Source organism: Parasteatoda tepidariorum, chromosome 8 (assembly GCF_982258835.1).
Source record: "Parasteatoda tepidariorum strain Cologne lab strain chromosome 8, Ptep-v5.0, whole genome shotgun sequence".
NCBI lineage: Eukaryota > Metazoa > Arthropoda > Arachnida > Araneae > Theridiidae > Parasteatoda > Parasteatoda tepidariorum.
In genome coordinates this window covers 47,829,307-47,845,653 of record NC_141762.1, presented here as the reverse complement: position 1 = coordinate 47,845,653, position 16,347 = coordinate 47,829,307, and the positions used below count along the sequence as shown (strand labels likewise).

General features: G+C 26.3%; 1 protein-coding gene across 2 annotated transcripts in view; it reads right to left on the bottom strand.

Annotated features, from left to right (window-relative positions):
• LOC107450167 (nuclear valosin-containing protein-like) overlaps positions 1-16,347 on the bottom strand; it is a 95,292-nt gene that overhangs the window by 12,906 nt on the left and 66,039 nt on the right. For both annotated transcript variants that reach the window (XM_087150225.1, XM_087150223.1), the window contains exons 4-13: positions 14,788-14,849; positions 14,380-14,455; positions 12,997-13,061; positions 12,792-12,926; positions 8,347-8,566; positions 7,491-7,635; positions 5,282-5,419; positions 3,586-3,653; positions 1,467-1,543; positions 1,236-1,355 (exon numbers count right to left, since the gene is read on the bottom strand). In XM_087150225.1, coding sequence (XP_087006351.1) covers positions 1,236-1,355; positions 1,467-1,543; positions 3,586-3,653; positions 5,282-5,419; positions 7,491-7,635; positions 8,347-8,566; positions 12,792-12,926; positions 12,997-13,061; positions 14,380-14,455; positions 14,788-14,849 — 1,106 coding nt within the window. The remainder of the gene's footprint in view (positions 1-1,235; positions 1,356-1,466; positions 1,544-3,585; positions 3,654-5,281; positions 5,420-7,490; positions 7,636-8,346; positions 8,567-12,791; positions 12,927-12,996; positions 13,062-14,379; positions 14,456-14,787; positions 14,850-16,347) is intronic.

The following is a 16,347-nucleotide window of genomic DNA, read 5'->3' as shown; positions in this document are numbered from 1 at the left end:
CTGGATTATCAAGAAATGAGTTTTGTCATCTTTTCGTAAAACAGTTACTAACACAAAAAACTATCAACAAAAAGAGCAATTGAAATTTTACTGAAATTAGCCATTTAAGCAAGCATTAGAGTGGAATTCTAAAAATAGAAATCATCTGTATATGTTTTCTTAAAAGCAATATTATACTTTTTTAAGACACTTTAAAAAAATAATAATTAAGTTCTAAAAAGATTATTTTGAAGGCTGTATGCTAGCTGTGCATGGTTCTTTGATTCATATGCTTATTAGGAAAACAGCCTGAGAGTTGGTACGTCTGCCTGTACAATGGAAAATATTTTAGAAATTTTTTTAAAAAAAATTGACAAAGCTCAGTTATAAGATATAATGAACAAGAATGACCAGAATTAAGAAACAGATAAGATTACATTTCATCAATACAGTCTTAGGAATACATTGATAGGACTGTTGAGAACACTTACGAAAAGAGAAAATGGATATTTTCAAATTGAGAAAATATAAAAAATTTGATTTATAATGTAACCAATTAAATCAGTGTTTCCATTTCCTTATTTTTAAAATTTTTTTAAAATTCAGATTATTGGAATGACCAAATATATATAAATACAGTGAACTCTGGCTACTACGATATCCGATGCAACAATAACTCCTTCTATTACAATAATGTTTTGTGGTCCCGACGAACTTGCATATGAATCAATGTTATTCAACGCTCAATATTGCAATATTCTCTGAAGCAATAAACCCTTGCAAAACGATTTTTCTTAGTTTTTTCTAACAAGAGAATTCTCACTGCTGATTATGTTCTTATCTTATTTCTATTCCCCACAGTGAATGGCTTTTGTATTCCAATTTCAATACCCCATCCTTGATGTACATAAACCACCCCAAGACCTTCCATTCTTAGAATTGCCTCCCTTATCTCTTAAGAAATCACAAATGTAACATTTCTATCTGATTTCATATTTAACCATAATTACCACACTGCAAACTAAATTTTTATATAATATATAAATATAGAATTACAGTTAATACATATATAACATTAAAATTTAAAAAAAAAATCTTATTGTGTCCTCAAAGAATGTAGGCCCTCGATATAATAATATATCCCTCTACAGTAATATATTTATTTGGTCCCCAAAATATTGTTGTAGCGAAGTTTCACTATATACACACACACATACATATATATATATGTGTATTGTAGTACGGAAAACTCTCACCATTGTATTTTGAAGTTCTTCTTTCACATGTTCTAAAGCTCCAACATCTTCCCAAGTGACATTGGGTACTGAAGCAAATCCTTCTCTTTTAAAATTAGGGACATATTCTTTAAGTGCTTCCTAAAACAAAAATCGAAGCATTTTGCAACAATATATAAACCGATAAAAGCAACAAAGTTTTTAAATATTTACACAATTATTAACTAAAAGAAGAAAGGAAGGAGGAATTACTTTAAAATCGCAAAGATCAAAATAGAAGTCAGACATCACTTCTTTAGATGAATCAAGAGAATTGAACCAAGACTCAGCTGTAACAAAAAGAATTTTTTAAAAATTAAAAACAAGGCAAAATTATAAAATAATGACAATGTCACTTTTTCTTGGATCAACCTAGATCAAATGAAACAAAAAATTAGACATAATTTCAGATAAAAAGAGAACAAGATTCTAGAATTTCATAAAAATATAATTTCATGACAAAGCAAGTTTATCTCAGTGTCATTATTGAAAATTTTGAAATCATATATGTGTGTCATTATAGAAAATTATAGTCATCATTTGATCATATAATGACTATATTTATATATATTTATATATATGTATAATAATCATAAAAAACAAACATTCAATGCAACTATTTCTTAAAATTGCAAATTAGGTTACTTTTACTTGTTTGCTTTTTCAATAGCTGTATCATGTTGAGAATTGTCGTTTGAAAAAGGATTTTTTTTTCTTTTAGTTTTTGCAACACTATGAACATAGCAGCGATTCAACAAAGAATTCATCAATATTGTGAGTTTAGCATAAAAAGTAATAGTTCACAATTTTAAGAAGAAAAAAAATTTTTTTTAATTATACTACTTATAGAATTTCATAATAAGCTTTTATTAAATAGATACAAAAAATTTTGTCTTTGTATTACAGTAAAAAATAATATTTATTTTAACTTGTAAAAATGAATCAAATATACATGGTTTATTATGTGGAAAAGTTGTTACTCAATTGACCATCATTTATTAATGTTATACAGCAGAAGCATAACAAGATCCCACCTAACAGTAAAAAAAAAAAAAAAAAAAAAAAAAAAACCTAACCCTTCCAGTTTTTCAAAGAAAATTTAAATAAAATTTTGAACCATAATTTGCCATAAGAAGATCATTGTTTTCTTTAACTATGTTTGTAGTAAGTTACATTTCGTAAATTACTGGATTTAATGTAAAATAATTTTAACATTAACAACATACATAGCTGCCAACTCTTCCGGTTTTCCCGGAAGATTTTATTTTCATATTTAAAGTGCTAGCGAAATTCATGTTATTTCACTAAACTTTTCGAATTATAATAATAATTTTAAATCAGTTTGACCACCACTACATATAAATAATCACAACAAATATATAAATGCATATTATTCCTTACGATAAAGAATTTCAACCTGATTAAAATATAATTTTGAGGAAGATAGTTTCTCGGTAATTGTTTTACTACCACTTGGAAAATCCATTCTCGAAAAGAAAGAATGTTGGCAGGTATGAACATATATAACTTAATATGTTACAAAAAATAATTGTACCATAGGTCAGAATAACTTACTTTGGCTACTCATTGTTACTACTCATTGTTATCTGGCTACTCATTGTTATCACTACTTCTAAGAAAAGATGAGTTTTACATTTCTGTTGTTGTTTTTTCAAATTTTAGAAAGAAAAAAAAACCAGTCTGTTTTTTTTTCATTTACCAGAGAGTTTCAGGTTTCTGCTGACCTCTTACAAAAAGCAAAATCTTACAGAATTATTAAATCATTATTAAATCTTACAAAAAGCAAAATAACAATAAATTTGCACACAACACCAACAGTAATTGTCCTTAAAAAAACTCTAATCAAAATATCTATAAAAGGACAAGAAATTAGGAGACAGTAAAAACAAAAAAACCTTCCTTGAAAAATTATTGTATTAGTAAAATTTTGATTTAACAGTCTATAATTTCTATTAAACTATTTATTAACTTTTATGTGCATTTTCCCAAAAACCTATCACATACAAAAATAGAAAACATATTAACTGTTATTGATCCATGGCTGATTTTGGTAACAATACATAGATTCAAATTGTTGCATATTCTTAGAATTTATCTATCATTTAACAAAAAAGGCAGCCTAAGTGTTTATGAATAAAATAATCATGATAACAAGCGATAATTATGCCTTATTCAATTATAGAATTAAAATAATGTAAATAAGTTAAAGGAAATTTTCAATAGATTTTAAATGAGAATGATATCACAATAGATCTATTTATGTTCCATAATCAAGATAATATAAAAGAAATAGTAGAAATAAAAATTTTACCCTTTTCAAGAGCAGAGAGTGTAGGATCATATGAGTTAGAAGTTGATGTAGAAATTTTGTCTGATGCTCTGGAATTAAAAACCAAATGGATAAAATTTAAACTAAAAATTTCACAAACAGATGATGAGATAAAATTTATTTTGATAAGCAAATCATTTTGAATAAATATTATTACAGAAGGTGAAAATGAGGAACAACAATGTTTTTAATTATGAGGAATTTTGCATCACTGATTTTTATTCATTACATTAATTTATTTTTTTTTAAGATTATAGTTTTAAAATATAACTATTCAATATTATTAATTTAGTTATTGTATCAGTTATGTAATAAATATATGTTAATAATATTTATTGTAGTTGTTAGATACAGCTGACTTGCTTATAATGAGCCAAGATTAAGGGAACTTGGATTTAATGAAAAAATCAATAATATTTGGTATAATGTAAAGTCTATTAAAGCATAACTTGCTTTTAAGGAGCAAACCCTAGTTTAGCAAGTAATATACTTGAGGTTCTTAAATTTTCCATAACTATCTACTTTTTTTGGAATTAGCTAATTTCTCTTTTGAAAAAAAAATTCTTTCTTGATGCTTAAATTTGAAAAAATAAATCCAACAAATATGTTTATTCCATATTTTTTTTATTAAAAAAAAAAGCAGGGGTACAAATGACAATGCTTTTTGGGCCGTGAATCTTATTCAAAACACAATGAAGAGGTAATTAGGCAGTTCAAAGCAAATCAACAAACTTTTTTTGCACTGCGCAGAAATTAAAAACAAATAAAGTATTAAATTTATAATTTAAAAAGCATTAAATATATATTAAAGTATGCATAACTTTTTCATGAACACATATTTTACAAGCACTCTGTTATAACGAACAAATATTGTGGTCCCTTCATTCTCATTATAAGCAAATTTGACTAAATTAGAAATCAGTGTTTAAAGTGCAAAATAAAAATCTGCATAATAAATATTGTTTTAAATAGTACTTATAATAATAGAAGGAAATGGATAAATGAAATGTTTTAAAACTTTAAACTATCTAGCCTAGAAAAAAAAGTTTATAAATTATCATATTTTTTATTTAAAAACTTAATTAAGGTAACTTTTTTTAGAATTCAAACTAAAAAAGACATGTGTGACTGTAAAATGCATTTTCTTAAAAAAAAGACCATGTAACCAATAATTCTAGATCCATTGGTGCCTCCTAATGCAAAAAATGTTAAGAGACTCTACCAGAAAGTGCAATACTCTACTAAATAACTACTACTTAACAAAAATAAAATTATTCTGACTTCATTTTACAAAAAACAAGAAACATAACATTTATTTTACACAAAAATTTGCTCTATAATATCACCATAGCAACCAATGATAAAAACTCTAATGAAGATGATGACTCACGGGCATATTCAAATAACGAATAAAAATAAAATCTAGTACCTTTAACAGCCTGCTAATGAGAAATTTGGCTATATATTAATTATAAATTCAAATTGACTTTAGGTGAAAAATTAAGAATTATTATTATCTGAACATAGAAAAAAAAACTGATATTTTCAGACTTTTTATTCAATTTTTAGTGGTGTCTGCTGATAGGAATTTTGACAGTAAAATACTTTTAAAATTCAGTATGACTTAAGGTAGAAAATTAACATAAATATAATTTCAATTTGTAAATGCTTTTCATACCTGCATGCTCCAATTTCAATAGCATTAGACACCAAGTTCCTTAAATCAGCAGCAACATATCCTGCAGTATGATGAGCTACCCAGGTGAAATCAAAGTCAGCAGTTAACTTAACATCCTTGCATAAAACTTGCAGCATTCTGAAACAAAATATTATTGTTCAATAAAAGTTCTTAGTGCTCTATAAAAGTAAAAGTAATGTTGAGTAGTATTCTTTCAAATGAAAAATGTTATTAAAAGAATGTATTTTTCAGAATATAATCCTAATCAGTTAGTTATGATTAGAAGTGAAGAATATGTAAGTGAATGAGGTTTGAGGAAAGTTTAGGTACCCTTAGAGAAAATTTTAATCTAATATTTAAAAAAAAAAAAAATTGCCAAAAAATTTTTTAAAAAATTTCCAGAAAAAAAATTCAAAAATATGTTTGTTTTACATAATTTCTAATATAATTTATAATTTGTTAAATCATATTAATTTCTCATATAAAAAGGAAAAAGAACATTTCTTGTTGCGCCAATTCTTTATTTATTAGTTAGAGTTCCTTAAGTTTTCAAATGGGACTTAAAATTTAGTTCTATAAATTATACATCAATTTAATATCTCCTAATTTTTACTACTTTCAACTCATATGCAGTTATACAAGAATTGAATTAATTTAATTGAGTATATTTTTTTATTTGTTGAAGAAAAATTATTATTAAAAAAATTTAACAATACACAAACTTATCTTTCAAAAAATATTTCAAAAAAATAATTGAACCCAAAAAAAAAACTACTATGTTCTGGGGAATTATTAGGCTTTGAGAATTTTCTACATCCCTGGCTATGATAACATTATAATCAAATAGTTGGTTAAGTCTGAATACATTGTAAAAAAGTTAACAATCTATCTAAAAAGAGAGTTCTGAATAAAAATAAATTTAACATTTTAGAAAAAAAAAAAGTTTTGAGCTAAATTCTACAAATGAGGTTCACTTCATTATGTATTAATAATGCTTATTTAAATATTCTAGCAAGCAAGCAATAATCTGTACAAAAATTTTATTTCAATAGGGATTTTTTTAGGATAACTTATTCAATTTTAGGGAATTTTCTAAAATGTACAAAAACCAGGAGAATTTCAATTAAGCCAGTAGACCAGGAGAAACTGGTAAAATTCAGTAGTCTACCGGAAAATCCAGTAGAGTCGGCAGCTATGTTTATAAATCACTTTTTAATGATATAGTATAATTACCTACACTCAAAGGGCAATGAACGTGTGAAGCCCATGCCCAAATTTTGATAAAATAAATTTTGCTTAATAGTACAAAAACCCATAAATTAGAATTAAATTATTCAAATAAATTATCCTCTATAGAGTTTTTTTTCTTTTTGAATGATTACATCACAACAGTAAAAAATAAGCAAAATAGTAAAAATTCTTATTAAAAAATAAGACTTGAATGAAACATTGTATTCAAAATGAAATATATATATTTAAAAGATAGTCGAAATATATAAAAAAACAACAAATGTTGCTTCAAGTTTATCCTTATATTACTGCTCAGGTCTAAGAAGTTATCAAAAATTAACCCCAACCTATTCTTATTCATTTTCTCAAAAGACCATAAAACATCAAAATTTTTGCTAATCTAGAAAAAAATTTAAAATTATAAATTATTAATATTTTTCTGAAAAATTTAATTAAAGATTAAAGAAGTTTTAATCGTACAGTCAAGAAATTTTTACAGTGATTTATTGTGAACCTTATTAGCTTCTTAATGTTATGGACACTTCTAAAAATTATAATTTTTTAGGTTTAGTGTACGAGTTTTCCAAGCTTCAGAAAAAAATCTGCTATGTATATAAATTTTTTTTACAGGCCAAAATAAAATTTCCAAATGCCTAGGTCTGATCAATTGACACTCTGTGTTATAGAAAACAATACACTTTTATTTAGATCACTTATAAAAGTAAGGAAGAGAATTGAAAATATAATACTAAAGTATTTCATGAATTTAACTATTAAACATTTTATACTTCATGAAAGAAAATGTAACATTACCAAATAAATACATTACGTATAGATAATTTTTTTTGCTATTTAACTAATATTTGGGCTTACAATATAATTATTTAAATCACATAAAAAATTTTAAAAAATACAAACAACACTTATGCACTTTAAGTCAATATTGTAATATTAATAGATAAATAAATATAAATCTCACTGAATTTTAGCTTGCTCATTTGGTATTCCTATAGCCAGTTCACAGCGAAATCGATTTCCACCGCGTAAAGATGGATCAATAGCATCTGGTATATTAGTAGCTCCAATTACCATAACATTAAAAGAAGTATCTTTATCATTTAGATCTATAATATCAATAAAAATGCGGAATTATAAAACTTGTACTAATAAAAATTACTCATTTTATTAAGCCTCCAAGTGTTAGTCCTTGCTTCTTTTTCTTTTTAAGTTTTTCTCACATTTGATGATATAAACTTCTTCTTATTCTTAAAACAAAAAAAGGTGGTAGAAAAAGAAAGGATGACATGAATCTCTAGTGCTCAAAAATAGGCAGTCATTCTTAAGACTAGCAGAAAACATTAACTTATTAATAAAAAGTAAAAAATAAAGGTGAAAAGCAAAACTTGAAAATCTGCAGTAGCCAAGATTGAAAAATGAAATAAAAAAATGAAGGTGAAAACCAAAGCAAGAAAACCTGCAGTGGCCAAGAGAGGTAAATCAGAGCAAAATACATTTCCACAGGTTAGAGAAAAGGTTTCTGCTTCAAATGATTTTTGTTTTCATCATTCACACCTGCTGCGTCTCGATAATAGACGCCTATTTTCAAGCACTCGAAACAAGTCAACTTTTATTACTATCTTCGTAATCTTTTTAAGCAAATGAAGTTTATATTACCAAGAATATCTTTCTGCTTTTAATTTCTTGGGTTTATACACTTACTTTTCCTTGTCCTCGTGTTATTCAGAAGGAAAGTACAGAATGTAAACAAGGAAGTTTCAGTACAATTTTGCAAAGGAGCTCAACACTTAGAAGGGAAAAAAAAGTACTCCATTTACCATCCATGCACTTTACTAACTGAGTCACCATGCGCCTCTCCATTCCCCCACTGGCAGTTTCTCGCTTTGGAGTAATTGCATCAATTTCATCAATAAACAAGATACAGGGACCAGTATTCATAGCCAAATCAAAAGTGTCTCGTATTTGACTTTCTGATTCACCAGATATACCACACACCAATTCTGTTGCTACTACTTCAATAAGAGGTAATGAAAAATGCTATATAAGAAAGTAAGGATAATCTATATAAGCAAAGTTTTAACAAAAATGTTTCTATAAAATCTTAACTCAATTAAAAAAAACAACAAAAAAACACTTACATTAAAGAAGTAAAATAACAAGATATGATCAAAAGTTTATAACTTATACAGGGTGCATAGCCAAATTTTTCAACAAAAATAAGCACTTTTAAGCAAAAAATAAGTACTTTATAAGCACTCAAAAAATATTTTTAAGCACTATATACATTAAGAAAATGCAAAATAATTTTCGAAGACTTTACATGATCATGATAAAATAACCAGTCTTTGACAAAGAACTTTCTTGATTATATTAGCCATTTAAAAATGATCAAAAAAATTTTCTGATCAATTTCAGAGTGTGGAAAATGAAGCTTGAAATTGAGAATATCTTGCAAAATGCAGTAGAGTTGCACATAAGAGTGCAATAATCTCACCGAATCCAGCTCATTATAAGCACATGTGGACTCGCAAGTATTTAATCAAACATTTAAAATGATTGGCGCTTTCATAAGCAGTGGACCGGAGGTACATTGAAATAGATTGTGATTAGATGAATTGTAACAACGTTGAATAGAACAACGTGAAAAACGCACTCCTCCATAATATGTGACATGATAAAGAAAAAAATCTCATTTTCAAAAAGGGGAAATGAAGCACTTTCTTATAATACCCAATAAAAAATGCACATTTAAAGGCTTTTAAAAAACGAAAATCAAAAATAAGCACCTTTAAACACTTTTTAAAAATGCTATGCACCATGTTATATATGTAATTTAAAAGTACTTCTTAAGTTAAAAATAAATAAAACAGTAAACAAACACTATTAAAAATAATGAACAGGAAACAACAGGCAATTCAAAAAAAAATAATAATAATAATTCAGAGCTTTAGAAAGGAAAAAATGAATAATGAGGAACTTTAAAAACGTGCAGCTTTTGATACTGCATTTATAATAAATATTTTATGATGATTTTGAAATGATTCATGATATTTGATTCTTAAATTGCACATATATGAAATATCAATCCCAAAATGTAATGCTAAAATATTGTTGTGAAGGAACAGAAAAATAAGATTCATAAATAATGACATTGAATTGTGATCTGAAAATCATGAATCACGGAGAGAAAAATTATAAGGACAAATTTATCAATATATGACAAATTATATTCACTAAACTCATGCAATTGGAGGAGAAATGACATTCTTACCATTTCACATCAGAAAAATTGAGTTGGTAAATACTCTTATCTCATAAGACTTATTGCACACATTTTAGATTGAATATCTATTTTAGGGTTAACATTATTAAAATTTTTTATAACTGATATTTATTTTTATGCTTACATATTAATACATTAGCAATTAAAAAGATATTGAATGCTAAATATAATAAACATTAACACAATTGGAGATATAACACATTTTGGAACTCAGAGAAAGTTATTAAATGCTACATTGTAGGACTACACAATCAGAACCGTACAATAAAATTTAACCTTCACATTATGTTCAAAAACTACTAGCCTAGGAATAGATTCTTAAACACAAAAAGCTCTAAGACCAGTAAGTGTAAGTATATTAAAAGGAGAAAAAAAAAAACAGATAAAAGCAATTTAAACAGGCATAGGATTGTAATGCAATAATATAGAACTTAATACAAAGTCTTAAAGATTTGTCATTACATAAACAAATCTCTGTCCCTTTAAAAAAAAAAAAAAAAGAGAGAGAGAGAGATTTTTCTTTTCCCTGCTTTTCTGTTAGCTAAAATTATATTCTAAAATATAATTTTACAATAATATTTTAAAATTATATCTTAAATAAGCACATTAAAACGGTTTTCGAAAAGACAAGAGCAGTTAAAGAAATATAAACTTTAGGGAGAAGAATAAGGTAAGAATATTAATGAATCTGAACATTAATAATATTTGAAAGAAAAAAAGATCTTTGTTTCTCTTTAAGGTATAACTTTTTTCATTAAGGCTGCACAAGGAACTTTTCATTTCTACTGATTCGATCAGTGAAATTTAACCCACCACATAACTAGTTAACACTGTGGGCGCTATAATATGGGTGCTCCCAGATGTGAAAATTATCCATAGTGTCAGAAAAGAGGAAGATAAAAATTTATAGATTTATGAGAATTTAAAATGCATAATGTTCTTGTGGTGACATTACATTTCATTACAGGAGTGAAGAGAACTGGATCCTTGGGAAAAAAAATCTACTCTTCTGCACCTTATTTTATGTTATTTTTTAAATTAGGTTTCTAATTTAGGTTAATTGAGGTTTCTTTTTATCTACCTTTCCTAGCCGTTATTTTTTTTTGCGATCAAATAAGGAAAGAAAAGAAAATAGAAAAATATGTCATTATTCTTGGAAGAGAAAGCTCTAATTATATTTGGCTCAACTTTAGTCACATTTCTTAACTATACATTTCAAAAAACTAACTATTCTTTAGTTAATTAAGGGTAATTCAACTTCTAAAAAAATCAAACATTGTTGTACGAAATTTCGATTTGTTACTTTTTCTATTGAATAATGCATGATTTGATGTTCCTGAACCCTAAAGATCTATTTCCAGAAAAATCTATTTTCAAGACTTCAAATCAAGAGATCAAATAAGGAAAGAAAAGAAAATAGAAAAATATGTTGTTATTCTTGAAAGAGAAAGCTCTAATTATATTTGGCTCAACTTTAGTCACATTTCTTAACTATACATTTTAAAAAAATAACTATTCTTTAGTTAAATAAGGGTAATTCAACTTAAAAAAATCAAACATTGTTGTATGAAATTTCGATTTGTTACTTTTTCTATTGAATATTGCATGTTTTGATGTTCCTGAACCCTAAAGATCCATTTCCAGAAAAATCTATTTTCGAGACTTTCCGAAATCTCAACAACTCTGGATATGGGATTTTCTACAGTAATAAACGAGTGAAATTGAAACATAAAGAAACAAAAAAAGAATATGATTGGAAGGAATGGACATTTTGTGAGCAACATTTTCTTTATATGTTATAAAATTTAATACATTATAATATTTTGAAATAGATTTTTTAAAACTTTGCATAAAGAAGACTGTTATATTATATTACTAATACATTAACAGGTCAGAAAATATAGAATTTGAAAATTGTTCATATAATCTAGGAATAAAAGGATGAGAAATCTTCAGTTTTAATTCAATAAGATCAAATAGTACTTAACATCAAATAACATCAAATAGTACTTAGAAAACAGTGGAATACCAAAAACTGATAAAAACTTTGATGCAGTATGGTCATTTTTTTAACATCCTCAGAAACATAATGAAAAAAGATTTTTTTTAAAAAAAGAAGAAAAAAAGAAAGTTCATAGTTTCAAAGAATAATCGCATGCCAGGTAATGGTTGACCCCTCCTGATTTTTAGAACTTATCCTGACATAATTTTTTTTTAAAAAAAAAAAAGCTATTATACCTAACAATATATACAGAATAATTTATGTAAAGTGCGCAAAAAAATAAATTTACAACCCCGAGTAACATTTCATTTAAAGATTGGATCTTCACGTTCCAGGACTCAATTTTAATGGTCCAAGGGGGTAACCACAAATATGCAAATTAATTAGTGCAAACGATATCTTAAGTTACAAAATCAGACACAAAAACCTACTTTCACTAAATAAATACATCTTTTTTTTATGGCAGAATTGGATTTCTGACCCCCAAAATATTGGGGGTAGCCACTATCTCCGAAATATGGTCCCAATAGTTTTGTCATGAGAGCGATCCTAAGTTTGGACTCTTTAATGTTAATTTTACTTTACTTATTTCACAATATCTCAAGAGTATTTTAAATGAATTGAAAAAGTTATGCAATTTGTTTAGCCAAATATAGTTCCATGCAAAAAATAAATTTTAGTAATTATTATTTTTTATTATTTTATTTAACATGGGTCGAAAAATTTAGAATCATAAGGTATGCAACTTTTAGATCACTTTAAAGAATGAAAATTTTTATGGCAGAATACAAAATTTGAGCAAAATCGATCAAATAATTTTAAAGAAATCAAATTTTAAATATACGACTTTTTTAGAATTCAATTTGCCAGGAATTATTCAACCAATTTTGTAAAGTAAAATTCAATTCAATTCAATAAAGCAGTAAGAGCATTGGAATTTATAAATTATGATATATTATATTAAATAATATACTTACTCCAGCAATGGCTCGAGCCAAATGGGTTTTTCCAGAACCTGGAGGACCATGTAAAAGAAGACCTCTAACAGGTGAAATATTTAAATCTCGATAAAATTCAGGAGCTTTTAACCTCATGAACATTTTGAACAAGTCCTGAAAGCATAAAAGCAAATAAATTAAGAGTTTCCAAACATATGTGTAAAATAAGATGACCGTTGCTTACTTTTAACATGTTATCTATGCCTCCACAATCTCTAAAAGTAATAGATGACTGTTTAACTGTTAAATCTGCAATAAAAAATTTCATAAGTTAGATTTAAAAAATCTGTGTGTTCATATATATATTGATATATAAATTATGGGTGTTTCACATGTGCTACACACTTAAATATCAAATTATTTTTTGACCTAATCTTTAATAGCCCCATAGCAATTTACATCTATTGCATAATCATTTGGATCACATTGTCTGTTAGGAAATAATATGATAAGCATTTCAAGAAAACATATAAAATGGACAGATAAAAAAAAGAACTAAAATATTACATGCTATGCTATTTTTGCATTAGAAAATAGTAAAATAAGCTCTTCTGTTTTAAAAGTCATATTTATTATTCATTAAGACTTTAAAACAGAATTCTGAGCTTCAATCACAAAATGATGATTGCAAAATTAGATTTAATATACAGTCGGACTTCTATTTAATGAACTTCCATTTTGCAAATTTCTCTATTTTAAGAATTTTTTTGAGGAATCAAGAACATTTTGGAAATTTCTTCATAAAATAACTTCCAAATAGCGAAGTGAATTTTCTATTTAACGAAATTTTCTTTGAGATTCACTTTCCATAGTTACTTTACAGATATAATTTTATACAGCATATAAATACAGTCAAAATTGTATGCATAAATTTAGCTGTTTTTAGTTGAAAATGTATATAGCATAATAGTGTAGCACTGGATAATGTTTTGCTCTATTCTTGTTTTCCATGTAGATTTCTTTTATGGCTAAGATTTATAAAATAAATAGTAGATACTAGTTTATAAGATAAAGGTGTATCTATTGCTTTTTTAATTATGTCTAGTGTTTATGAATTTGAAACCTGTTTTGTGTTGTTTAAGCATTTTAAAAGGCGACTTTCTGTTTAACAAACTTATTTTCGGGATTTAGCAACTTTGTTAAATAGAGGTTCGACTGTATTTATAGGAAAATGGAATTACTTTGAAATATTTAGCTGCACATTTTGTTGAATTAAATGCTGTTCATATTAATTCATTTTTCTTTCATTACACTTTTACTTTCTTACACTTTTTGAAAACTGCTGCTCTTGAAAGTGATGTTTTAAGTTTTAATTCTTTTTCTCCTTGGTAAATTCAAGATGGACGTTTAAGCTCACTTCTGCGGAAGAAGCAAATTTCTTAATTGAAATTGAATCACAATTTTTAAATCAATTTTCAGTTTTCTCCTAGTCATAACTACATTAAGCTATTGTTCAAGACATAGGAACTGGCCTAAGTGCTAGAAAATTTTTAAAATATATTTTAAATATTTATTTTATAATTAACAATTAAGCTTGTTATTAACAAGCTGCTATTTTGTATCATACTTTTACTAAAAGTTTTCTTCACTTTCTTTGCAGGTGTTTTAGCAGGTGTTCCTGTGCCATCAAACTCTACTCCAGACTGTAAAAAAAAAAAAAAAAAATCTAATTATTTTATGACAGAAATGAGCATTTATTAATGAATTATTCAAAAACAAGAAATACAAAAAACATTTAAAACATATTTATCATGGTGAGATTTATATTCAAATTCTAAACATTAATGGCTTAAATTTACTATTTTAAATTTTTTGTAATAACATGACTAAAAGTAAATACAGCAATGACTAGAATACTTTTAAGAATAATGAATAAGCAAAATCATAAGTGAATAACATGGAGTAGAATAATAGTAGTTTAATGCTTTTGTCACAAAACTAACCAATTGTAAATAATAAAAAAAATTATACTGACACTACTTTTGTTATCTTTATTCTCTGCTCTGTGCTGCTTCATAGGTGAATCATTAACAGTATCTAACAAGGCAAAAATTCCATCAATAAGTTAAGAAACTCATGTATAGAAGATGTCAACAAAAAAAAAGGAAAAAAAATATCAAAAACTTTTTATAAAATATGTATAAAAAATATTAATGATAAAAGTTATAAAAAAAGAACCTTTTTATAAAACAATGGAAATGCTAGTCAAATAGAATACAAATGTTTATTTTCTTCATTCCATATTAAACATTTATCTGAAGAAATATGTTAGTTTCCAAATGAAATAAATTTTAAATTTAACCCTTGTCTAAAGTTTTAACTTGTATCTGTTCAGCTTACACGATTTGTAATAAATTGAAGGGACAACCTGTCCATTGATAAGGAACTTTCATTGATTGCTGTGCATTGATTGCAACTGTCCATTGATAAGGAACTTTCATTGTTTGCTGTCCATTGATTGCAACGGTCCATTGCTAAGGAACTTTCATTGATTGGAACTGTCCATTGTTTGTCTATTGGAAGGAAGGTCCGGTGGAAAACCATAGCTGAGGTTCTGAAGAAGGGACATCCTGTCCACTGCTATAGGCCTTGTCCATTGCAACCTGTCCAAACCCATAAGTGGATGCCGTAGTTGCAACTATAAGCTGATGGTCTGGAGGGCTACTTTGACATTAAGGAGATAAATTAGAGGAGACTCGTTATCTAGCGAATAGATAAGGAGGTAAGCTTAATTATCTTCTAGAGGCTTTTAAATTATTAAAACTGTTTTAATTTATGCTAAAATTTTTGCAAAAATTATAAAGCAAATGTGCAATAAATTTACATAGATGTTTTAAAATTCCTTTGAGAAATAATATAATTTTCGCTTCAAATGGAAAATAAATTTTAACTATAGTATGGAATTTTACAAATTCTTTAAATAAAGATTATAACAAAGGTTGTGAATTTAGTTAATGCATCTAATTACAATATTAAAAGGGTTATGTTAATTAAATTTTGATTATTGAGAGTAAGTTAATGATAGATGCTTATAAAATTAAGGTGTATATGTTTATTTCTGTGAAAAACCAGTTACATTAAAGGAGTTAAGGCTCAAAATTTTATTATAATATTTAAAAAGTGCATTATTGAGAAAAAAATGTGTCTTAATTTTTTTCGGAATTTACTTGAGTTAATATTTTTGAAATTTTCATTTTGTATTATTGTAAAAATATTGCATTATTACATATTGTATTGAATTATTGTTAAGAAGGTACTTGTTGTGTATTATCGTAAGGTAAATTTCTAAAAATGTCGGAGTTAGGAAATTATCGCAAACCGGACTTAAAAATACTTGCGTATGAGTTTGGGATAGGTTTGACGGCTGCTGATAGAATTATAGATATTATTAGAAAGATAGAGAGTTCTCCCGATTTTGATAAAACTATCGCGCTTGCGCAAATAAAACTAATTAGTGAGGAAAGATTAAAGAATGAAGCTGAAGAGAAGAGATTGGCCGAAATGGCAGCTCTCAGAGAGCATGAGTTAGAAAAAC